The sequence below is a fragment of the Balaenoptera musculus genome, chromosome 6, assembly GCF_009873245.2.
Source record: "Balaenoptera musculus isolate JJ_BM4_2016_0621 chromosome 6, mBalMus1.pri.v3, whole genome shotgun sequence".
In the NCBI taxonomy this organism is placed as follows: Eukaryota; Metazoa; Chordata; class Mammalia; order Artiodactyla; family Balaenopteridae; genus Balaenoptera; species Balaenoptera musculus.
In genome coordinates, this window is record NC_045790.1 from 69,613,840 (window position 1) to 69,639,624 (window position 25,785).

At 36.1% G+C, this 25,785-nt stretch overlaps 1 protein-coding gene across 1 annotated transcript in view; it reads right to left on the reverse strand.

The window, feature by feature from the left end:
* ALDH1A1 (aldehyde dehydrogenase 1 family member A1) overlaps positions 1–1,747 on the reverse strand; it is a 55,258-nt gene extending 53,511 nt beyond the window's left edge. The window contains exon 1 of the mRNA XM_036856601.1: positions 1,597–1,747. Coding sequence (XP_036712496.1) covers positions 1,597–1,662 — 66 coding nt within the window. The 5' untranslated portion in view covers positions 1,663–1,747. The remainder of the gene's footprint in view (positions 1–1,596) is intronic.
* Positions 1,748–25,785: the final 24,038 nt, after the last annotated feature.

The window sequence follows — 25,785 nt, forward strand, 5'->3', positions numbered from 1 at the left end:
TAGAAAGAATATTTCATACTAGATGTCCCTGGAGACTCACATATAAGGAAGACTGCAAACTTCTGCAAACCAAATTTTCAAAAAAAGTGACATGCAGACTACCAAAATATCTTCCCAGGTAGTATAGAAAAAAAAAAAAAAGACTCCTATGATAGTAAGGGTATAATTCAATCATTGCCAATGGTTTTGATCTTTATGAAATGAATGCATTTTTAAATGTACTTACTTTGGATTGAAATTTCTTGTGAATGACAGAGTAAGACAGTTGGCAAAACTGGAGTCTTGTTATCTTTTGGGCATAACTTTGCCAAGTGCAAAATTTTTGGAGGGTATAGTCTCATCGCATTTTTCATATTCCCATTTGGAATAAAATCAAACCGACAAAAAATATTTTCCCTTTTAATAAAACCTTGTGAAAATAATACTTTAACACACTTTGTAGCTGTTGGTCAACCATGTTAAAGGCACAGTCTGATCTCTACAGACACTTTCCTATGGAAAATAGGCAGTCAGCTGAACAACTTCCTCATTTGTTGTGCTTATGAAAATGAAAATGTAACAGACTTTAGGATTTCAAAAGCATCCATGGTCGCAAGTAAGGAAACAATTTAATAATAGCAGGACTTTATCATTAACGTATAATGCTCTTGGTTTTTCATTGGTTAATTTAGACAGGAAAATGGCTCTCTCCCTGAGTGGGAATAGTTCCTTTCTTACCTTCCTTTCTGCATCACACCACAAAGCTCACTTTTTAAATGATTTTGGTTAGATCGGTTTTGTTTGTTTTATTTGTTTTTCTGGGAGTTCTAGGCTCTGGCTAGAAAGCAGGAATGTAACAGTGTGAAACAGGCAAAGTTCAGAGATAGTCTTGATCGACTCAAATAGGATCCATTTCCTCCTTCTCCCTAGCTGTGGATTTTTAAATCTGGGTCTGGCTCCTTCTCTTGTTTCTGTAAATATTTATCAGCTAACAATTACATACTGGCTCCAATGGCAGCGAATTTGGCTGAAGAAATAAATAAGAATGCTTTCTTTCCCCAAATATGCTAAATAATACAAGTCCCATGAATTTTTTTGTAACTGGAGTTTTCTTCATCCAATTATCAGACTGAGGTCTTTCGATTTTGACACTCATTTGACATATATAAAAATCATGTTACTTCACTATGCTCTGTTTCTCTCTCTCTCTCTCTTTTTTTTCCTTTTTAAAAAAACATTCCCATTTGTTTGTCTGTCTCCAGTAAGTTTCTCTAGTAAGTATCTGCCTCTCTTATCACACATGCTACGCTCTGCTGAAAGTTAATAGAACTGCTTAGTAAAGTCCCCTGAATCCTGGCACAAGAACCTTTTACAACGAAGAGAATTCCTTTCACTCAGAAATATTTCAAGAAATAAATTTATGAAAAGTTGCCTGATACGATTTAGAATTCATTATTTGATCAAGACACTACACCCAGACCGGCATTTTGCAAGCCTTTTATTTTTATATTTGCAAAGGGCTCTTTACACAAGTTTACTTAAATTGACCTTTTATGCTTTAAATAAACGTAGTTTTTATAAAACTGAGGCAAAGCAGCAAATAGAAGTTGTACTAACCTTAGTATATTGAAACTTCAAATTGGTGAGTGGGACAGGTACATCTGGCATGGCTGAGGACGACATTTCTGGTTCAGTTCGTGGAACACAGGTGACAGGCTCAGCGATTTGGTTCTGATAGAGCACTTGGCTTTATTTGTTCCTTTTTATCTGCATGGGCTAAGGTTTATTTGCATACTGGGATATGATTGGATGAACAAACTGGGAGCAAAAAGAAAACGACACTACTTATTTGTAACACCTAGGGCAGGAAGCCCTTGACTTTAAACTTAAATCCTTAAGAAACCAGTGCTACAGCATTGAAGCTGCATCTGGAGAGAGGGCACTATTTGCAGACGAATTAATTTACAAAGCCGAAACCTGTGATAAGGGTACGAAGCACAGCTGCTCTGGCCACTAAGGCCAGTTATTATTTTTTTGGCTTTTCATGCTTTTTATGCTGCTGTGAAACTTTCTGTTCTCTGACAGACTTGGAATCAGAGAATTCAAGGATTGAAAAATAATCTCAAAGGGCACTTGTTCTCCTCAGAGGCTGGTGAGTCGAGGACCCTGGCCAGGTGTCTTTCGGACAGTGCAGTCAGAGAATCAGTCCATGTCCCAGAAAAGCAGGGTGCTGTTTGTGGAAGAAAGGCCCTCTATAGAGACCCTACCCCAAGTCAGCTTATACAAAATCATACCAATCAAATGTATTTTCAGTGCTTGGTAAGTAGAACTACTAGGATTTCTGGAGCTCTAAATTATCTTTATTTAAATTATCATTATCTTTATTTAAATTACCTTTATCTAAATTATCTTTTATATATGGGAACAGAAAAGTTAGCAGGATTTTTTTAGAGAACTCGGACTGTGCTGTCACACAGTCACCACAATAGCAATATGGCAATACCGTCTGCTAAAACTCGTTTAAAATGAAAGTAACCTCTGGTTTTGGAAGTTGGCTGGTATTTATCAATCACTGATGGAGGCATTTGTACCAAGAGTGAATTTAAACAGGACTCCCAAGTAATACAAGTTCTTAAAATGAAATTAATGTTTCAAGTTGGGAACATTCAAAAAGGACAATTTTTAACTGTACTACTCCCATTTTAAGTACAATCGTTTATTTTATTGAAACTCTAGCAAAAGCTACAGTCAGAACAGGATGGAAAACTTTGGATGCTCTTAACTGGTTACTAAGAATTAAGAACAGCAATTATTTTTTCCAGTGAAAGATGCCAGCTCCCCCAAATATGAGATTTAGGTAGGGAAGCTAAGGCTTATTGAGTAGTTACTCCAAATCAGGTGCAGAAGCCTTACTTTCTCTTTCCTTCCTCACTGGGTTTCCCATTTTACTGACGTAGAGTAAGTAGGTTGCTTATGAACACAAATCTAATAGGTACAAGAATTTCACTGGCCTGAATTTCATTTCAGGCCAGTCGGACACTAAAACCCTGGCTCTTATTCCAATTTATTCTCCTTGCCCTCCTCTCCATAAGAGAATTCCCAGATGGGCTTGAGAATCGGCTGTTTTGGTTCTCTAAGTAAGTAGTCACTCCTCACAGGCACTCAAGCTTAGCCTTTTATTCACCTAAGATGGGGGTCAGCAAACTTTTTCTGTAGAGAGATAATATTTTCCACTTTCTAGGCCAGATAGTTTCTGTTGTAATTTACTCAACCCTGCATGAAACAAACTACAGGCAGTCAATACATTAAGGGGTGTAGGGTGTTTTGCAATACAATTCTATTTACAAAAACAGGAGGCAGGCCAGATTTGACTGATAGGCAGGCCCCTAGATTCTAAGAGAACCATCCCCAAGGTCCTTGCCTTCCCTGTGCTTCACTCTTGAAGACCAGACAGAAACTTCTGTGCTATTTCATCATTTTTGTCTCTCTCTCCCTCTCTTTCTCTCACTCTCAATTTCATTCTTTTTGGAAAATCTAATTGTTTTCTCTCTTAAGAATGTGTTTCGAATTAAATGCACTGTTACTCAATAGCTGTTACATAACTTGCAGAGTGTTGCTCTGGCCAGGCCCAGACAGCTGTGTCTTGCTACTTTCTTCTTCTCTCAGCTTTGCAGGTGTTTGTGGAGTCAAACACTTGTCCAGGCAGTGAAAGCTCAAAGCTTCATAACACACTTGGTGTGTCATCTCAATATTTTATGCTCATCCTTAATCATATTCTATTGAATCATTACATAAGAACAGGTCCCTTTATGCCAGATATTACTGAATGTAGGTAAAAGGAACAGCTTTGGAAACAGGTTACCACACCTGCACATTAAATTTTAACAAATATTTACCAAGTATCTTCTATGAGTAAAGCATTACGATTAGAGTATCAGGAACTCTCCAACCTTAATCTTACTTGAAGGGCAGATCTCTTCTGTCCAGAAACCACAGGGCCTGAGATCTCTATTTCTGAAGTAAGTATCATCCTGCCCCTAGAATTTGTCTTGTAGAATAGTATATTCTTAGGAGTGGTTGCATGGGTAAAAGGCCTAGGAGATCACTTTCCTCCCTTACAAAGTGGCTTTGGTGAGAACACAGGGCCCAAGAAGCCCCACTTCAAGACTGGACCCAAGCGTGTATATTTTTATATACAGTATATATTTGTATATTTTGCCAGGATTATGCAGCAGAGGAGGGGCTGTAACTTGAATTTGGGATCAATAGATGAAGGATGTTTAATCTTCCTTTCTTTCTTAGGGACAAGCTAAGTTACACACACACACACACACACACACACACACACACACACACACACACACACACACACACACGGCAGTGGGGGGATGGGGAGAGGAGCATAATTTATTTTTATTTTGAATCTGACTTCTTCAGTCCTTTGTGAAAGCTGTCATTATACCAAGAAATATATAGACCAGGTCTTCAACCATTGCTGAAACTGCTGTCTCATTTTATAGGGAATCTCTCTAAAACTCCATTCAAGCCTTAGTCACTGAAAAGCTAATGGAGCCTAACCTTCTCCCACCCACATGAGTAATTGAAATAAAGACCATTTATATTTAACAAACTTAATTGTATGGTAAAATAAAACATAGCTGATTTTCACATTTTCTGATTTCAAAATCCAGGATCAATTTGTTGAACTTCTTTTGCTCAGTGACATCTGCCATCCCCGACACTTCATTGTCACCTTCAGCATGACTGGGTGAGTCTGCCAGGCGGTTAACCCAGCAATGGATATATCCCTTTGCTTTTGATCACTGCAATTTCAACAGACACCACATGGGCTTATGTGCCTATTTGGGTTTTAATAATTTGGAAAAAGTGGATCTTGTATGTGATAAGAGAATATGTGCTCAGTTGGCAAGTTGCTATTAAAAATGGAGGTGGAAAGAGAATTCGAGTATGTGCACATATGTGTTTGTGGGCTAATTTCTGTTCATCTGACAATCTTTTCCAATTGGCGATATTCTTTTACCTCTGATTTCCCCTGCTCCTCACATATCCTATCATTGCTTTCTCTTTGTCCTGTGTTACTAGGATGGCAGATGTCCCTCTTACCTGATACAATGAGGACACTAACTAATCAGTAGGGTCACTAAAAGAAATAGTAGATTAAATCCTCTATAAGACAATTATTTCACTTTAGATAGGTTTTGCTAAACTTCATGGCCCAAAACCATTTCTTAGAACTGGGTCTGCTGCTAGAGTTTGAAATAACCTTGCATAAATAATGTTCACATTGTTTTTGTTTCCTCAGAGTGCAGAAAGAATTTTAAAGACATTAAAGACATCTGTGAGCAATCTGAATGTAGAGTACTTTGAGATTTTTATGCATTTTTAATTTTTTTTACAATTGTCTTATGCACAGATTATTATTATTGTGTCAGTGTGTTTAATAATTTGACAAGATTGAGTGTTTGCATAACACTCAGTTTTGTTTTCATAGAAATCACTTTCCCTTTCCTCCTAATAAATCAACAACTTAAATAACATTTAATTTAATCATGTGGTTGAACTACTAGGTTCATGTGAATGATAAGATTTTGGAGCAAAGAGATTTGACTATTGCTAAGCAGACAAGATTGTGCCCAAAACTGAGTGTATGTAGACATGAGTGTCAGTACTAATTTTTTTCTTTTAATTAATTAATTAATTAATTATTTAAAATGTTGTTATGCAGCTATGTTTTATGCATTTATTTATTTATTTATTTATTTATTTTTTAATACAGTGGTTCTTTTTTTTTTTTTAAATAAATTTATTTATTTATTTTTGGTTGTGTTGGGTCTTCGTTTTTGTGCGAGGGCTTTCTCCAGTTGTGGCGAGTGGGGGCCACTCTTCATCGCGGTGCGCGGGCCTTTCACTGTCGCGGCCTCTCCCGTTGCGGAGCACAGGCTCCAGACGCGCAGGCTCAGTAGTTGTGGCTCACGGGCTTAGTTGCTCCGCAGCATGTGGGATCTTCCCAGACCAGGGCTCGAACCCGTGTCCCCTGCATTGGCAGGCAGACTCTCAACCACTGCGCCACCAGGGAAGCCCCTATTTTTTTAATTAGTTTTTTTTTTAAACTTTTTTGAATCTTCTCTTTATGTTACGTAGCTGTGTTTTTTTTTTTAATTTATTTATTGTATTTATTCATTTTTTTTTTGGCTGCATTGGGTCTTCATTTCTGCGTACGGGCTTTCTCTAGTTGTGGAGAGCGGGGGCTACTCTTCATTGCAGTGCGCGGGCTTCTCACTGCGGTGGATTCTCTTGTTGCGGAGCACAGGCTCTAGGCGCACAGGCTTCAGTAGTTGTGGCATGCAGGCTCAGTAGTTGTGGCTCGTGGGCTCTAGAGCGCAGGCTCAGTAGTTGTGGTGCACAGGCTTAGTTGCTCCCTGGCGTGTGGGATCTTCCCGGACCAGGGCTCGAACCCGCGCCCCCTGCACTGGCAGGCGGATTCCTAACCACTGCGCCACCAGGGCAGCCCCTAATTTATTTTTTATTAAAATTTTTTTTTAAGTCAAATACACCATGTATAGAAAACTGCAAAAATCATAACTTTTTTTTTATAACATTTCAACAAACAGTCATGAAAGGAACAAAACAAAATAACCACCACCGGGGTCAAAGAATTGAACAATATTAGAACCCCATAGCCCACTTTGTACATCCTCTCTGTCACTATCCCCTTCTTCCTCACCCCAGATGACCAGTATCTTAACTTCTAATGCCACACATTCTTTTTTCCCTGATTTTGAACCTGTAAGCAAATCATACAGTCAGAATATTTTTACAAAGGAAATTCAGAGGTGCAAGTTAATCTGGCAAGTGAGTTAAATCGTGGTTGTAGGTAAAGAAAATTTCTCAGGGAGTACTCTCCACCCAAATATCCTCCAATAAATATAAATTATAAGTGCAAAATACGCAGCAACAAGTTAGCATTTTTAAGAGTCAAGGGGCACTTTTTTTATCCCAATCCTGGCACATGTAAGGGTGCAGAGAAATGACCCTTTTCCTATAGCGTTTCTCAGAGCTTAATAACACTTGGCAAATTGTATTAAAATATTAAAAACATTTAACCCTTGATCTGGTTATTCTAATTCTAGAAATTTCTTTTAAGGAAACAAGTAAATATGTGTAAATTATGAACAAGTATCTTTAAAAGAATATCATTTATGAAATTAAAAAAATACCAGATGGTTAGATAAATCATAGGTTAGTGAAAAAAGTAAACAAATACTTGAGGAACTTTTGTGATATTTTGTAAATTAGTAAAAAAAAGCAGGTTATAAACCCGTGTGCCTTCTGTAGGCATGCTAAGAAATCGTGCTTCACTCTTAGTATTTGGCCGAAATCTGCAATTTGCCTTTGACCTCGGCCTCAGCATTTGGAAAGCTAAATAGCTGAATTTTGACTTCAGTGTCATTTCTGGCATTTTGAATTTATGCATGATAAAAGCAATCATGTGATTTCTTTGGTTATATTTTATAGAAATTCCCCAGGCTGAATAATGACTCCTAAAGATATCTCTGGAAGCTGTGAATGTTACCTTATATAGCAAAAGAAAGTTTGCAGATATGATTTAGTTAAGGATCTTGAGATGGTTGATTATTTTGGATTATCAGGGTGGGCCTTAAATGTAGTCACAAGTATCCATGTAAGAGGGAGGCAAAGGAGATTTGACCACAGAAACAGAAGGCAGTTTGACCACTGAAGCAGCTAGCTTTGACAACCAAGGGGCTAGGAGCCAAGGAATGCAAGGAATGCAGCTCTAGAAGCTGGAAAATACAAGGAAATGGATTCTCCCCCTGAGCCTCTGGAGGGAGCTGGCTCTGCCCACCCCTTTGATATTGACCAGTGAAACTGATTTCAGCCCTATGACCTCTAGAATTGTAAGCGAATGAATGTGTGCTGTGTTAAACCACCAAGTTTATGGTAATTTGTTACGTCAGTCATGGGCACCCAATACAATAATCAATGTAAGCAGGAGTTCAGGGTTGCCATATAGTATCTGCTGTCATTGGTCATGCCCTCTGCATGTTTTTCTAGTTTATTGTTAAAATCTAAATATTCATGTTCAAATAAAGGGAAGCCTCCCTCCCATCTGTACCTGGAATAAAAACTTCTCAGGTGCTGACATCTTGAAATCCTTCCAGTTTCCGTTGTAGTATAAATGGATATTCATTCAATTGCAAAAGTAAGATGCAATAGAAAATGATGTTTGTGAAAGCCTTTAATTTTTAAAAATGATCATTTTAGCTAGACAATATCAAACTTGGTTTGCATTTGCTTGCTTGGATTCGTTCCCACACACATATGTACCCAGATCTATAACTAACAATCCAAACTTATCTTCCAGGCTCTGGCTTACATTCCAGCTGCTTGTTGGGTACCTGAGCTACATGTCACACCTAGTCAGGTAGCTGGGTTTGAAAATTGAGAGCCTGCATATTAGTTTACGTGGACCATGCAGTATGATTAAAAAAAAATAGAAACATTTACATAAAAACCAGATTTTAACTTGACCATCAGAAGACCGGAAGAGTGTTTTAGCCTGCCTGCCCATTGGAATTCACCTAGGGAATTCAAAACAAAACAAAACAAAAGAGATTCCGATTCAGTAACAGTGGTTTGAGCCCAGCTATTGGTATGCATTTGAAATTCCTCAGGTAATTCTAACGTGTGGTCAGCTGTCAGAACCGCTGAAGCAGCTCTGGCTCTACTTCCTCATGGTGCTCAAAGTTGGAGTGACATCCACGTCACCTGGAAATTTTAGAAATGCTAATTCTCAGGCTCCATCTCAGAACAACTGAATCAGAATCTTTGGAGCTAGGGCCCAGCAATCTGTGCTTTAAGGAACCCATCAGGTGATTCTGAGTCAAAGTCAAGTTTGAGGACCACTGCACTGCGACATAGACCCAGCCTATCTCTAGTATTTAGTTCAGCCTATTTTCACTCAATTAGGTTAACTACCTAGTCTCTTAGCTCATATTTTAAGACCCCTGATTGAACTCATTATCATTTTTCAAAATCAAACCTTTTTCTTGAATTTTCTCTTTCTGCTTATAACAAAACAACACCGACAAAAATTCAGGCATCTGTGATTCCTTGCCTTTTTCCTGTAAACCTATTAATTTTATTTATTGAAATAATTATTACTTTCAACTTTCCAGTGTCCTGGCATTTTAGGTCTGGGTTTTAAAGAACACATAGCTGTCATATTTTTTAATCCGATCTCAGAGTCTTTGCTTTTAACACGTACGTTTATTCCATTTCTATCTATTTCTATTTATTGTGATGACTGATGTACTTTGTGCTTTCTGTTTGTCCTTATATCAGTTAGGATTAGGTTTGGTTGCCCATCAGGGAAAATCCAAAATAAATACTCAAAATGGAAATGGATTTCTCTTTCACATAAACAGACATCGTAAATTGCTCGTCCAGGGCAGGCATAGTGGTAGAGTTGAAAGATACAGAGGTTCCTTTCAGCTTACTGCCCCAGCATCCCTGAACTATGACTCTTGGCTTCCTGGTAAGAGAAGGCTGCCAGAATTCCAACCATTGCATTCATATCCCAGGATTCAGAGTGGAGAAGGGGGAGGAAAAATGACAAAAGACTAGGGTCCACTGCATTTTGAGGAGGTTTCCCTTGAAGCTTAGAGCTCAGTGATCAGAGTTTAGTCACATATCCACACTTAGCTGTAAGGAAAAATAAAGACTGTACACTTTTTCTGGGCAGCCAGGCTCATAGTTCAAAATCAGTAATTGTAGTATTAAGAAGAGAGAACTATTGTAGAGGTAACTGCATACTCCTTTTCTTCTTACCTCTCTTCTCTTGTATTGATTGCAATTTCTCTATTCCTCCATTTCCACCTCTTTTTTTGTTTGGAAGAAATGCTTTCTATTTTTATTAGTCAACCTATAAATTTTAATGCACTTCCCTCATTTAAAGCTCTAAATTTCCCTCTAAGCATGTCTTTAGCAGCGTTTACAAGTTTGGAAATAGTATTTTCATTTTCAGGCAATTAAAAATACTTTCTAATTTCCATTGTGATATCTTCCTTGACTCATGGTTTATTTTGGTGTGCGTTTCTTAATTTTTCTATTGGTTGGCGATAAACAGCCCCCAAGTCTTTGCAGCTTACATTAGTAAGGCTATATTTTTATGTGCTTACAAATTTAGCATTGCTTTATCTTCCTTGTGAATTGAACTTTTTATCACTGTAAGATGTCCCTGCTCATCTTTATGCATTTTGCCTTTAAGTTTCCTTTGTCTGATAAATTATACCCACAGTAGCTTTTCTTTAGGTTGGAATTTGCATAATATATATTCTTCCATCTTCTTACTTACAATCTCTGTGTCTATATGTATTGCACATCTCTTTAAACGACCCATTGTTGGGTTTTATTCATTTGTGCAGTTTTACAGATTTTCTATTTTAATTTGATCACTTATTTTATTGACATGTAATATAATGTATTGATAAATTTATGTTTAAAAATTCTATCATCTTACTAAATACTTTTGTTTTACTTGCTCTATTTTTCTTTTCTTACCTTTTTAAAAAATTGCTTTAAAATTAATTAAGATATTAGTTTTAAAATTAAACTAAACTATGTTAATTTTTCATTTAGTGTACATTCATTTAAATTAATTTAAAAATTATTTATTCTCTCTATTATTTTGGGAATTTTATATTGGGTTTATTATTTTAATAATAGATCAAAGTCTAAAATTAATTTGTACCTTTACTCTTTTCCTTGGCTAATCTAAATGCTTAGAACACTTTAAACTTGTTTACATCTCTCCCCATATACATGTCATTGCTGGTGGATGTTTATTTAAATGTTTGTGTGTGCATGTTAATATTACTGGATATTCTGTTTTCCACTTCAGATCCATTTCATCTCTTTGCCTCATGGCACGGCTCTCTTGCCCTCTGGCTTCTGGTTTTGTTCAACCAATAGGGAAGGGAGGGAGGTGCTGACAGGAGAATGGAGTGTAGCAGGAGAGAAAGGCCAGGATACATGCTCCCTTGCTTCTCTCATGGCTGGCTGGCATTCTGGCAGGGTTCTGGCAGGGCTGACTCTTCCTCCTATGACTCTGGACCTTGTTGAATGTCCCTCACTATAGAGTGTTGGCTTTATTCACTGGGCTCTGAAAATACCATTTCCACCTCCTGTCTCTTCAGGCTTTCAGGAGTGGTCACTGCTTCTCACCTGTGCAAGCTCTAGGTTCTTCAGTACCCCTTGTGGATTGTCTACCCTTCTGTAAAAAATTCCTTCATTATATCATTTACAGAACTCCAGCCAGGTATGCCTTTTGTTTTTGCTGTGACCCTGATATTATTCCTGTAGAATTTCAGATACATCTTTTTGTTTTGTTTAATTGTATAATTAGTTATGTATAATAACATAATAAGCACTAGCAAACCACTACACAAAACAAAGTACTTTGAAGATAACCTACATGTATACTTGCAGTCCTTCATTCCATTGCTCTGTCCCCTCTCTCCTACCCGGATGAGAAAATTATGAAACCTGTGTTTATTATTCTCCTGATTGACTTCCACTGTATCTCTATGTATTCCAGAAAATGGTATGCATGTGTTTGTGTGTGTGTATGTGTATACATTTTAGTCAGTTCTAACTTTATTTTTTTCTTATTTAAATGTTTTTTGTTTTGTTTTGTTTTTTGGCCATGCTGCTTGTAGGATTGAACCCAGGCCACAGCGGTGAAAGCACCGAATCTTAACCACCAGACCATCAGGGAATTCCCTTAAATGTTATAGCTAGGATTCATTCATATTGTTGCTTGTCACGTAGTTTCTTTATTTTGACTGCTGGGTACTATACTTTTCTGATAATAGTTTATTCATCCAGTCTTTGATAATGGGTTTTGGGGGGCTTTGCTATTATGAATAGTGCTTCTATGAACATTTTTGTATACATTTCTATTGGCTATATATCTAGAATCAAATTTGATATTTCTTAAGGAAGAGGAATGTTAAACTTTGGGATATAATGTCACAGTGATTGTATCAATTTGCACTTCTATCTCCAATGGAAAAATGACCCTGTGGATCCATATTCTTCAGCATTTGAGTATCAGGCTTTTTAATTTTTAATAATCAAAGAGCTACAAGGTGGTATTGCACTGCAATCTTGATTTGTTCTTCTTTTGTCACTAAGTATCTTGAATACCTCATCATATGTTTATTGGTTAGTTTTGTTTTTGTAAAAGCCTATTCACATGCTTTGCACAGTTTTCTTGTATTGTCTGTGTATTTTAAAATTATTTTGTAATGTTTAAAAATATATACTTGATTCTAATCCTTAATCATATTACTAATGTCTTTTCTCAGTTTTGAATCTCTAAATTTTAATTTACATACAGTATCTTTTTAATGATCAAAATATTCTTAATTTTAATACAATTAAATTTATCAATCTTTTATTTTTACAGTCAATGTTGTTTTTTGTGCTTTTTAAAAGAAAACTAATCAAATAACACAGACCAAAGATATACTGTCATCTTTTCCTACTAAGAACTTTAAATTGTATTTTCCCCTTTGAAGCTTATTTGGGAATGATTTTTGTGTATGGTGTGAAGTAAAGTTAGTGGGGTGTTGCAGCTGCCTCATACTAGCTCAGGAAACATGGCTGTTAATCTTTCAGGAATTCGAGAGTCAGGTGACTTTACACTGGTTACTCGAACTCAATCACGGGTGGAGTATTTGCATTACGGGAACTGTCAAGTGCTACAAACCAGTGCAAATCAGGGCCTTTTTTGTTTTGTTTTGTTTTTTTAGAGAGTTGGTTTACCAGCACAGCATTGAGTAGCAGTACTGATTAATCTTCTCTATGTGGATAAGCATTTTTTCAAGTTCCTTTTATTGAACATCTTGCTTTTCTCCAATAACTTGACATGCTATCTTGTCATAGAATAACATTTCATACAAATACGTGTGTTTTGCGGGGGTTCTTTGTTTTATTTCTCTGGTTATTTTGCCCATCCAACTACCAATACCGCATTGTCTTAATTAGTATGTCTAGCTTTGCAATAAGCACTAAATTTAGTAGAAAAAGATTATTCTCTCTGCTCTTTTTCTTTAGAAGAGTACCTGCTATTCTTGGCTTTATACTCTTCCATATATATTTTAGAATCTTCTTTACTTTATGTTTCATGAAAAGCCATGTGTTGAGATATTGATTGGAATTTGGAAAGAATTGACATCTTCATTGTATAAGCATTTCTATCCATGAAATGGTATAGTTCCCCAGTGTATTTAGCAAATCCTTAATATTTCCTAATAAAGTTTAAAAATTCCCTGTTGAGATTTGTACCGATTTTGTTAGATTTATTCTTGAGTACTTGATTTTCAAATTTGTATTACACTGGCTAAGCCATCCAACGCATTGTAGAATTTAAGTGATGTTAGTGGACATCCTCCTCTATATCCTGATTTTAAAGGTAGCATTTCAAATGTTTTCCCATTTAGATTGATTTTTGATAGTGGGTTTGTTTGTTTGTTTATATTTAGAAACTCTTTATTAGTTTAAAGAAGGTTCTTTTTATTCCTACTTTACTTAGAGGTTTTGTTTTATTATGAATGTGTTGAATTTCATAAAATAATTTTTTCTATTACCTTAGATTTTCATGTTTTTTTTCTTTTTAATTCTGTATGTTGTCAGTTACATTTATGGATTTTTCTAATATTAAAAAATCTTTGCATACTGGAACTAAAGCTAAATTGGATTTGCATTTAATTACTTGCATTGTGAGTGAAAATATAAATACATCTAAAAATGTATGATAATAAAATTATCATATATTAACATCTGTTAGGCTCAGCAAAAACAGTGCTTCAAGGGAAATTTTTATTCCTGAAACTTATATTGAAAAAATTCTTCAAATGAATGAAATAACTGCTCATTTTAAGGAGGTAGGAAATCCATAACAGTATATATCTAAAGAAAGTAGAAAGAGGGAACTAATAAAAGTAGAAAAGGCATGAATTAAGTTTGTTTAAAAAGACAAAACAGAGAAATTCAACAAAGCCAAAACTTGACTTTTTGAAAAATATAAGATGGAGCATCCTTTGAAAGACTGAGCAATAAAAGAGAAAAAGGATACAAAACTATTTTGATAAAATGGGACATGCTTGCAGATAATGTAATAACTAAAATGAAAATTTTAAAAAACCCCACTTTCAACAGCTATGTGTCAACCTATCCAATTGTTCCAACACCATTTGTTGAAAAGACTATTCTTTTTCTACCAACTTGCCTTTGTGCCTCTGTGGAAAGTCAGTTGTTCATGTATGTGTAGGTTTATTTCTGGACTCTATATTATTCCATTAATCTCTTTGTCTGTCTTTATATCAATACCACACTGTTATAATAGCTGTTACTTTATAATGAATCTTGAAATAAGGTAATGTTCATCCTCCAATGTTGTGTTTTTCAAAGTTTTTCGGTTTATTCTAGATCCTTTCTATTTCCATGTGAATTTTAGAATCAGTTTGCCAATTTCCACAAAAATGCCTTCTGGGACTTTAATTGGGATTGCATTGAATCTTCTTTCTTCTCCTTCAGGGACTCCAGCTATGTTTTATTAGATCATGTCTCTATTATTTAGTCATTTACTCACTCTTCTCTATTTTTCGTTAGTATTTTGTCTGTCTAGGTTTCATTATGGAAATTTTCTTCTATCCTAACTAGTTTACTAATTCTTCCTTCAACTGTGTCCAGTTGCTATTAAATAATTCATCTAGGTGGCATTTGATAATGGCCATTTTTAGTTCAAGTATTATTTTTTTGTTATTCTTTTTTTAGTTTTTAGATCTCTTCTGAAATTATTAGTCTTGTCTTTTAAATATAGATATTTTAAAGTCTGTGTCTGATAATTTCAATATCCTAAGTCCCTGCATTGAGAAATGCATTTTGTCTGTTGATCCTTCTGGCTTTTGTTCATGCTGTCTTTTCTTCTTCTGACTGTGCTAGACATTATGTATTAGGCATTGGATTTAAAAATTTGTTTTCAAATAATTGAAGATTTATGATGATCTTATCTTCTTCTTAAAAATATGTATATTTGCTATGACCTTTATTTCTATTAGACATATATTGGACCTTCTCATTCTAACCTCTGTGTTCTTGAAAATCTGTTTCATAATCCCCATATCTTGATTTCTCTGTGCTGCATCCTAGATAATTTCCTCAAATCTATACTCTATTTTACTCTCTATTCAGCAATTTTTAATCTGTTGTTTAGAGCATCAATTGAGTTTTTAATTTCAATGACTGTTTTTTCTTTCTAGAGTTTTGATTCTTTTTAAAATTATCATGGGTTTTTTTTTGGTATTATCTTGTGTTGATTTAAATAAGATGAATATTCTCAAACCTTCATTTAACTGAAGAATTCAACAGAATCACAGATATATTGTGTCTTTATAAACAAATGGTAAAAAAGGAAAGTTTAAAGTTCTTCTGGACTAACAACAAAACCTCAAATAATCTGTCAATTCAAATAGTATTTCTTGGGCAAACACGTAGAAGTTTGTTGAGGTTATATTTCACAAAACACAGCAACAACCGCCAAAATCTGAATGTCTTAAAAGGCTTATTTGTATAAATAACACTTCCAAGAATGTGTTATGAAATAGAGCAGGATTATTTATTTTTATACAAACCTCCATACTGGGAAAGAGAATCATATTGAGATGTTTTTGTAAATGATCTCAATTTACCACTTTATCAGAACTAAATTTAAGACATGACATTGTATCTGCTCCTCTGTATTGTAAGGGGAAGAAGAAACATTTTATTATTATCTTTCTGATATTCCTTTCATTAGCATTTGGGAGGGACTGCAGTTTCAAGTCTAAGTGATGTAACACAGACAAAGAGTAAACGCCTTTGTTTATGAAATCTCAAAGAAGGAAGAAATTTTTTTTACACCCACAGCCTAGACTAAGGAGCTGTTGACCATGCTGTTGCCTCCCCATCCAGTGATTCAAAGGGTATATTTTTCTATCACATTCTTTAGTGAATGTAAGCCATTCAGCCATGTGGGGTCTTAGTTCCTACCTCCTCTTCCTGCAACCTTGACTGCTCTCCTTACTTGGCTATTAAACCCTTTGGCTATCAAGGCAGCACATTCTCAAGAGCAGGAACAGTTTGTTTACCTCTCAATTTTAAGTTTCCTCTGTTCTTTTGGCTTCTGGAATTTTTTTCTTTTACTTTCTTATTGAGCCAAGTATGCATTCGACAGTTACTTATTATATTTTTATCTTGCATTTTCAGTTGTGTTTTAGAAGGAGAATTTCCCCATGATCTAGCCTGCTATAACGAGTGAAATGGAAATTATTTTTCCAAAAAGAGCACAGTCATTTTAAAAAAAACTAGTTCGTTCATAAGACTACTAGATTTTTACACTTGCTCATTTTTTGTTTGCACATATTTTTGAGAAACTTTTTTTAATAAATGGCAATCAATATAAGAAAATATTCATACCCTCTTATATATGGTATATATTGTTTATTATTAGCTACAAGCATAAAGGTGTATGTGTATAGAAACCTCTTTCCTGACTTGGAGCTTTTTTTTTTTCAGTTTTTCCTTTTATAGAAAATTTTAGTCAATTTATATTAAAATTACAAAATCATACAAGATCATATTAGTTTGTTATCTCTCCAATACTGAGTTTAATACTTGTACTTAGAGTTCCAGGTTGAACCTAAACTCAAGCTAAAATCTACCAGTGTTGAGATATTTTGAATGTGTCCAGAATACTGATCATATTGACCCATCAGGAGCATTTTTAAAGGAAGGGCTAAGATCTTCCTGGGAATAACTCTAAGTGAGGATAGCACCAGAGAAACAAACTGAGGTCTATAGTAATGCTTTGATTGTCAGAGATGAGGGTTGAATCTGATCACAACTTGCCATTTGCTATTGAGATTTGCTCCTAACTCAGCACCCCTTCTCCCAAACATGGGTTTTCATCATAATGTAAGGAGAGAGTAGGCTGAAATTAATTAATAAAAAACTGTTAATGGATGACAAGTCATTCTCCCACAGACACAAAGAAATTCCAGGGGTATTTAATTTATCTGTTACATGATAGAGAGAAATGCAAGAGTTAAGAGAAAGAGAAAGATTCTCCCCACAGTGGCTTTGGTACATGAATGAACCCAGAAAATACATTATCACTGGTATTTTTGAAGACTCCACCGTGTCAGTCATGGCAGCAGAGATGTAGAGCCCATGCAATGCCCAGGAGGTAGGGTAGCCATGGAGATAGGAGAGCATTCAGGCAGCAGAGGGTTGTTATTGGCAGCTTAGTGACCACCAAGAGAGAGATTGTGTCCTTGGCTCTAAGATCAGCTTTTCTTTAGCGGTAAATGGCTGCAGCCGGGTGCTCTCAGATGACTTTATGGACAGCAAAAGCCTGGTAAGAACCCTCACTAAAAGGAACAGATCACGAAACGGGAAACAGATGAGACAGAATGTGAGCTGGTGGTTGCCAGGGCCTGGGGAGAAACTGATTGATGGGGAAGGAGTTTTACTTTGGAGTGATGGAAACGTTGTGGACCTAGATAAGGGTGGTGGCTGCAGCACATGTGAATGGACTAAATGTCACTGAACTGTTCCCTTTAAAATGGTTAATTTCATGTTGTAAAAATCTCACCTCAATAAATTATTTTAAAAATATACAGAGGAAGCAGATAGAAACTTATTACTGACCACATGTGACAACCCAAGGATATACCAGTTAATGGATGATTCTTTGATGAGGCTGTAGACCTTGCAATACCATGGATACTAAAAGCCTGAGAAACTGTTTGTGTTACTTTCAAAGTGACCCAGGAATGGCTGCCCTGGGGAAATATGAGTTTCATGCCATTTAAAATATTTTGCTCCCATGTCCTATTGTTTCAGTTTCATTTCTTAGATATTGTGACAACATAAATAATGATTAGCATGTATTGGATAACACTTCAAGAATATTCTAAAAGGATAAATTTGTATATTTTTCTTGTTGTTTCTGAAGGATAAAGAATGATTTGCCTCAAGTTCTCCCCTCATTCAAAGAATAAAACAAGAGTCGGTATTAATCCAAAATCTTTCCTAAGTTGCTCTGATTAGTTTTGGAAAGGGTTTGTACAACAACCTGAGAATCGGAACTCTTTTCTCTCTGAAGTCAGAGTACTATGACTTTAAAGCACTGAACAGCAATTTAGAACGTGAAGTTTAAACATTTTAAAAACAAATGGTGTGTGAACATAGGAAATGGTTTCCCTCAGGCAACAGTGTCATGATTTGTCCTGAACCCAGATTTCAAAGCTTCCCTCTAAACCATTGGGGGTTGTTTCTTGCAGGATACAACTTTCCTAGGCAAAAAAGCAATGGCACACTTCTCTCCCTCATGTTCCTGTATGAAGACTAATTTTTTAAATAAGAGAGTCATGAACTCCCTAAGCAATTATAATCTCCTAACATTATCTGTGGGCGATGCAAACTGTTTCTCCAAAAAAAATGGACTTCAAAAGTTCAAAGTCCTAGAAGAACACTGGGAAGTTTACTGTGGATTAACTATTTGATTTTCTAAGAGATTTTTCCCCCCAAGTATGAAGTTAGGTTTCCAATTCAGTCCCCAAATTGCAAAATTTCAAGAAGCACACAGCTAATGCCAAAAATTGTTTCTTTCTTTGGATTTTAAGAAGTACCAGCATACAGAGATTCCACTGTGTTCCATAGAATTGCAAGTTATTCATTCCTTACCACTTGACCCCAGTGTACCATTACATGGTATCAGAATTAACATTATGTAACTTTTTTATTTCAACTACCATTTGAGTGAGGACTGACCTTATAGATATTTTTTTATGTACCTCCATATCTGGGCTATCACTGATATGTGCATGGACAAGTTCTTTTACCCCAGTCAACATATAGAAAGAGACTAGTGGCATTCTCCCTCAAAAGTGTAAAATAGGAAATTCATAAAACTGAGTAAATTAAATCCTTCTTTGTAAATGTAGACTCAAGGACACAGAAACCTTGGTGTATCAAAGTCTCTTTTAGGCAGCTGGCTTAGAAAGGCATTTTGCTTAGTAAATCCATACTAAATCCTGTTGCAGTCTGGATTCATACCAATGAAGTATCCAGTAGCTGATGATTCCATTTCATCTGCCTAGAATTCTACACTCCAGCATTTTAAACTATTGGAATTCTGTTCATTATTCCAAATCAAACTTTCAGAAAATTACATTAGCCAAAACAAAAACAGCAACAATGACAACTGAAGTGATTATGAACCTAATTCTATTCTAAGTGCTTTATAAATCTAGATTGAAAGTACTATTTTCCCCATTGTATGGATGAAAAAAACCAAGGTTTCGTGAGGTCAGTAATATCCTCAGAGTCCTACTGTCTTCCTAGTCCTTCCCAACTCACCATTCCAAATCAATTTAGTCCCTACCTTCTTTGACTTGCCACCTCCTATAGAAATGTGTTAATACCTTGATATATCTCTTAATTTAGCTCCCATACATACGCTTGCTCATTCTTCCAGCAGCTTATAAATTGAGGAAATGGCCCATCTCACTCAGCTTTGTATCAGATGTGGTTCAGAGGGAAGTGCCTTGCACATAATAAAATATTTCATAATCATTTTAAAGTTTTGTAAATTATTGATATTGATGTTAGAGAAGTACTTAGATTTGGGTGTAGCCCACCCAGTATTCATCCTCTGAACAGCTAATGTTTTATTGCTTCCAGATTACCTGAGCGATGGTTCAACTTGAGTTGCCACAGATAAAATATTCATATTATAGTTAAGAACCAGGGTCCCCAACCAGCACACCTGGTCCAAAGAATTTTCAGAAAGTCATCAGCACCATAGTTTCTATTCATGAGACTGTGGTTAACCCAGTTAATAAAACAAGAGACTTGGTGTTCCTCTTTGGTTAATATAGGAGGATACTTCCCATGAAACTTTGTTTATTTGCCTTGAGAGGCAAGGAGACCATGACCATGTCACCGGGCCAGTATTCTTAATTTGTGGCAGCTTTGCATTGCCAGTTTTTGTTATCTTAGGTTGAGGTTAATTTGTTCTGTGACCACATTGTCATTCTGCCAACTTTATTTTCATGTTCTGAATAACTAAATATATAGAAGTTTCAGTGACTGGAAAATATTACATTTCCTCCTCTCATCCCCAAGCGAAAGAGAGAAAAGATCTCTGCATATCTCTCATAATGCAGTTTAAAAGTAGAAAACCCTGAAGAATTTTTATGGACTTCTTTTTCAAGCAAATATTATGAATAGGTTACCTTATCATCTCCACACTTGGAATCATATTATTTACATCTCTGCATCGATTGGGCTGGCATTCTTCTACTAGATAGAAAGCTACTACTCCTTGACAGAGAGAGAGAGAGGCTGCTACTTCTCTTCCAAAATCCATTATTCTCATCTTCCATAATAATAGGTTTGAGGCTGACATGTGAGTGCATGGCACAGTTCCAGAAGTTATGTGTGCCAGTGTTTGGTCTAGGACTTCAGGCATCGAGTATACCTCTTCTATCTCCTCTTTCCTTTTCTACCAGCAGGAAGCTAGATGAGGTGGGAATTCAGTCCTGACCAGAGTGAAAGTGACAGTGACAGTGTCAACTGGTGATAGTGCCTAAGGGGTAGCATGACAATGACTTCAAAGGAATCTGGCTTATGAATGACCTCAAGGAGTAGGGCTCCCCTGCAAACCTGAAGTGAACTCATAGGAACATTTATGGGAGAGGGACAAGGACAGTTTTTATCTGGATTTTTGGAAATCATTTACAATTGTTTAGTCTTGCCCTGACAAATACATCTGTGAGTGGATACCCCTGTTGTAAACTATTGTCATAACTACAGGAGTCATCAAAAGCAATTGAATACCCAAACACTCTAGTAGCAAAACTCAATCTCTCACCATTTATTTTTTGGTCTTTTTAATTGAGTCAGTTAAATCTACATCCACATGATGTAGAATTTTGTCAATTCATAGGGAGTATTTGGCCTTCTGTTCCAGATTTTCCACTATGATTACTAGAGATCAAAAAGTCTGCTAAACTTAATCACAACTTGATATCAGGTTGGCAACCACCAGCATGAACACACTCTGGACTGTGTTATCTTGCATTTTAGCTTTAACTTTATGTACATGAATTCTGTAATTCTCTTCCATGATAGAGATCAAGAATCTTTTCATTGTTTCATTAAAATGTATTTTTAAAATTTTACCAAGCACTCTAATTTTTTTTTTTTTTTTACTTTCCTAATGTTTTGGTCCAGGGGTCAGCAAAATGTTTCCGTAGGGTGAGATAGTAAATATTTTAAGCTTAACAGGCCATAGGCTTCTGCACAACTATTCACCTTCACTGTTGTAGAGCAAAAGCAGCTTATAGATTACACAGAAATGAAAGGATGTGACTGTGTTTCAATAAAACTTTATTTACAAAAATAGGTAGTCAAGCTGGATTTGGTCCATAGGTCATAGTATGTTGGCCTATGCCTTTGCCTACATACTAACAAGGATAGCCTGGATAATTATTTCAACTTCACCCTATCTGTGCCCTCCTGACCTTTAGCCCCATCTATCTTGACGGTTTTTTATCCTGTCTTGATCTGCTTTCCTCACTTTTGTTGCCAGGCTTCTAAAGACATCTGGAAAAAAATGTATCCTGATTAGAGCCATTTCACATTTTTATTTTTAATATCTGCTCATTTCTCTGTTTGTCACTAGTCAACACTCTTTCCTCTTCCTACTCTAAACCTGCCATTAATTGTCCTAGATAATGACAAGCTGTTCTCCAAAGGGGTTGAACCAATTTACACGTCAGTAAGGAGTAACTGAGATTCTCATTGTTTCACATCCTTGCTGATATGGCAGACTTTTGATTTTTTGCCAGTTTAGTGGTTGTGAAACAGAGCCAGTGCATTCCACAGCTTCAAGGGGATGACACTCATATTTGAGTTCATAAGGACGGTGCTCCCTGGAGTAGAGCAGTGGGTGATCCGTGCAGCTGTATATAGCAACGCTGGAATGAAGCATATCTCAGTGTGACTGTAATGTAAAATTGCTTGATTATTAATGAGTTTGTTTAATGGCTAGTCATACTTCTTCATTTGTGAAGCATATATATTCATGACTTTCACCCAATTTTTAAATCTTCCTGTAGTCTGTATACTAGGGCTTTGTGGGTTATATGTGTTACATATAGCTACTCTCAATTTGTGGCTTGTATTTTTACTCTTTTGAGGGTGTCTTTGGATGAACAGAAGTTTCTTATTTTCATGAAGTCAATTGTATCACTTTTCTTTTATGGTAAGTTCTTTTAATGTATGATTTAAGGAGTTATTCCTTGTTCTGAAGCCAGAAAAAAATTCTCCTAGATTATCTTCTAAAAGGTTGAAAATTTTACCTTTCACATTAAAGTTTTTTAACTAGCTGGAATTGATTTTGTCTGTGTGTCATACAGCATTATTTATTGAGTAGCTCCTTTTTTGTGCTTCTTTTAATCTCAGTCATAAATTAAGTTTCAGTACATGCATTACTTTGTTTCTGTTTTCTTTGAGTCAACTTAGTCTTTGTCCAAATACACACTTTTCATTCACATAGTGTATATTCAATTTTAAATACTGCTTCTTTATTTCAGAAGTTATCTTATTTTCAATATTTCCATATTGTTTTATAACATTGTGCCTATATACCTTTTTGCAGCATTTTTGCTTATCCATTCCCTATTATTGGTCAGTTAAACTTTTTCCAATATATTGATACTACAGAGAATGTCATAATGGACATTTTATGTACATATCTTTTTCTTCTGCTGAATAATATCCTAAGGATATAATCCCAAGAGTAGGAATATTGAGTAAGAGGAATGATATTTTATGGTTTTAAATACCGTAAGTTAAATATTGCCATACTCAATTCCAAAATCATGATTTCATTTTAACATTTTAATTTCCTGCCTCCAAGTTATTAGTAGTGCAAAGGTACTTTGGTTTAGTTTCAGTAAGCATTTATTTGATTGCCCATGAGGCTAAATAAGTTTCCTTGAGTCTGTGTATTGTGCATGTCTCTTCATGAGTGGGCCTCCTGCGCATTCTCTTTATATTGAAGTCTTGGTGCTTTACATAAAAATTTGAATGTGCTCTTTATAGGTTACAGATTTAGACTAGATACTGTATAACTTGATTTCTTTTTTAAAGTAACATTTATTTTAAGCGCCTACTTAGTCTGTTTTTTTCTTGTTTTTTTTTTCATTCCATCATATTGGACAAATCACACAAGATCCTCTTCCAGCTGCATTTTGGCACAGAAGTGGCATCATCTCTCTGAAACAACATCACTTATACCTCTGGGAACTAGAGATTGAATTACGGCTCTGCTCAAGAGTTACCCGCAAAGACTGGCTTCAAAGATGAGGGTTTAAGTTTCTATCTCATTCAAAGCAGTGGCAGGCATAGAAGCAGAGCGCAGTGAGTCATCCTCATCCTTTCATAGCACTCAGCTTAGCTGGCAGGTCACAGCTGACAGCGCCCAGCTTTTAGATGAAGGACCATCAAGTGCTATGTTAGCTAATTACAATACACTAAGCTTGGAACCTGACTCCCAGAGTACGGAGGAGGAGATGCACACACAGCCTCTGTTTCTTCACATTGGCTATTCACCAGGGTGCAATAAACTATATAAATTTCCTTGGACTGAACCCCAAGGAAAACTAAAGCACATCCTGCTTCTTCAATCATTCATTTTAGTTAAGAATGGGACCTTTCACTTGCTTAGAAATTATGGTGGAGAGTGCTTCATAGATAACATCTGTCAGTCTTCGTTCTCCCTCTCCCCTTCCTCCCTCACACATCTAATAAGTCACTGAAACGTGTCCATTCGGGATTCATACATTTGGATATAGCCTCTCTTCTTTAGCGCCATTGTCTTAGTTCAGGCCCTTACCATCACTCATGTAGATTACTTTAATTCCTATAAGTACATCTCTCTTCTTCCACTTTCATCTGACTTTTATCCTGTACATTAGTGAGAACATTTTCAACTACAAATACAGAAACCAAATTCAAATTATGTTTATGAAATAAACAACAAAATATAATTTATTAAATAATAAAACTGAAGAAGAGAGTTGGTTTCAAGCATAGCTAGATACAGGTGTTCAAATGATGCCATCAGAATTCTGTCTCTCTTTCCATCCCTCAGCTCTGCTTTTTTCACCATTGGCCTCCTTGGTCAGGTTCTGTCCACGCAGTGACAAAGATAGCCAAGGAGCCACAGGCTCACATGATTAAGTCTTTTAGGTAGAAATTCTAGAGGAAAAAGCATGATGACCACTAGCATGTATGTCATCCACCCACCCCACCCCCGAAGATTTCTATTAAGCTGTCATGGGTCAGGGTTCACTCCTGGGCCAGTTTGATTAGCCAGCTTGTGCCATGTGCCCAACCCCGTGGTGGAGAGGTGGAAACCCTTGCTTACTACCCTTGCTTACTACTTCCAAAATCACAAGGAGCAAGGAAGGGGCAGTATTCCAAACTAAGGGTGGTAGGACTGACTGAAAACTAATAGATGTTCATTAAATATGGCCACCAGAATTATCTTTTTAAAATAAAGTTATAATCATGTCTCTAGTTCCCTGCTCAAAAAACCTTCAAAGGCTTCCAGTTTCTCACGAGATGAAGTCCAGCCTTCTTGCCTGGTACATAGGTACACCAGACTAAAGACTCATCCTACCTTCCCTGTCATCTTCCATACATTCCCTAACATATTTCAAGTTGTAAACCATCCATGCCATATAAATTGTCATTGCCTTAATATTCTTAATATATTTTAATCTTTTAAGTTTCTATAATTTATAACATTGCACCCTCTACCATGAAAGTCTTAATTCCTCTTCTCTGAATGGCTTAAATATTACCTTCAATTTCCAGCTTCAATTTTACTTCTTCAAGTCTTTCTAGGCTCCACCAGTCAGTTGCTAACCCTTCTATTACTAGAGCACCTTGCACTTATCTTAATCATATTGTTTTATGGTTGTGATTATCTATCTGTTTTCTGTCCTAGACTTTGAGCAGCTGGAGGACAGGAGCTGTTTCTTAATTGTCTTTACTCTCTCTACTATACCCAGTCCTGTACCTCCTAGGAAATGTCCGAATAAACACAGGCTGATTGACTGAAAGCATGCATGCAATGAGATCGCAGGTTTCTGTGTTAAAAGGTTTTTGAAAGCATGATGTTTCCAACCAAGTGAATCTAGTCCCTCAAAAAATAATTGGTACTAAGGGAACTCATCTTATAATGCGGCTCAACAGGGTGGCAGATGTTGGCATAGTAACTTATTTGCAATGCTGAAGACATTCTGTGGTTTGGAAACATTTCCAAATAGTGGAGTGAAATGTTATATAACAATCCAAGAGATTATAGGCTTGAATAATTCAGTATATTAAAACTATTTCCTTCTGGACTTGGATCCCCTGGCTACTATGCAATACTCTATATTTCGACCTGCTGATAGAGGAACTGCTGTTTTAAGACACACATTTTAGATAAACTAGGGTATTATATGTTCGTGAAATAATATGCTTTAAATAACATTCTGATTTCTTTCATGTTTTCCTCTCATGAATATCCACAAAATAATTGTTAGAGAACAGAAGACAACCATTTTAGCAAGGCTTGAACTATTATTATCAAGC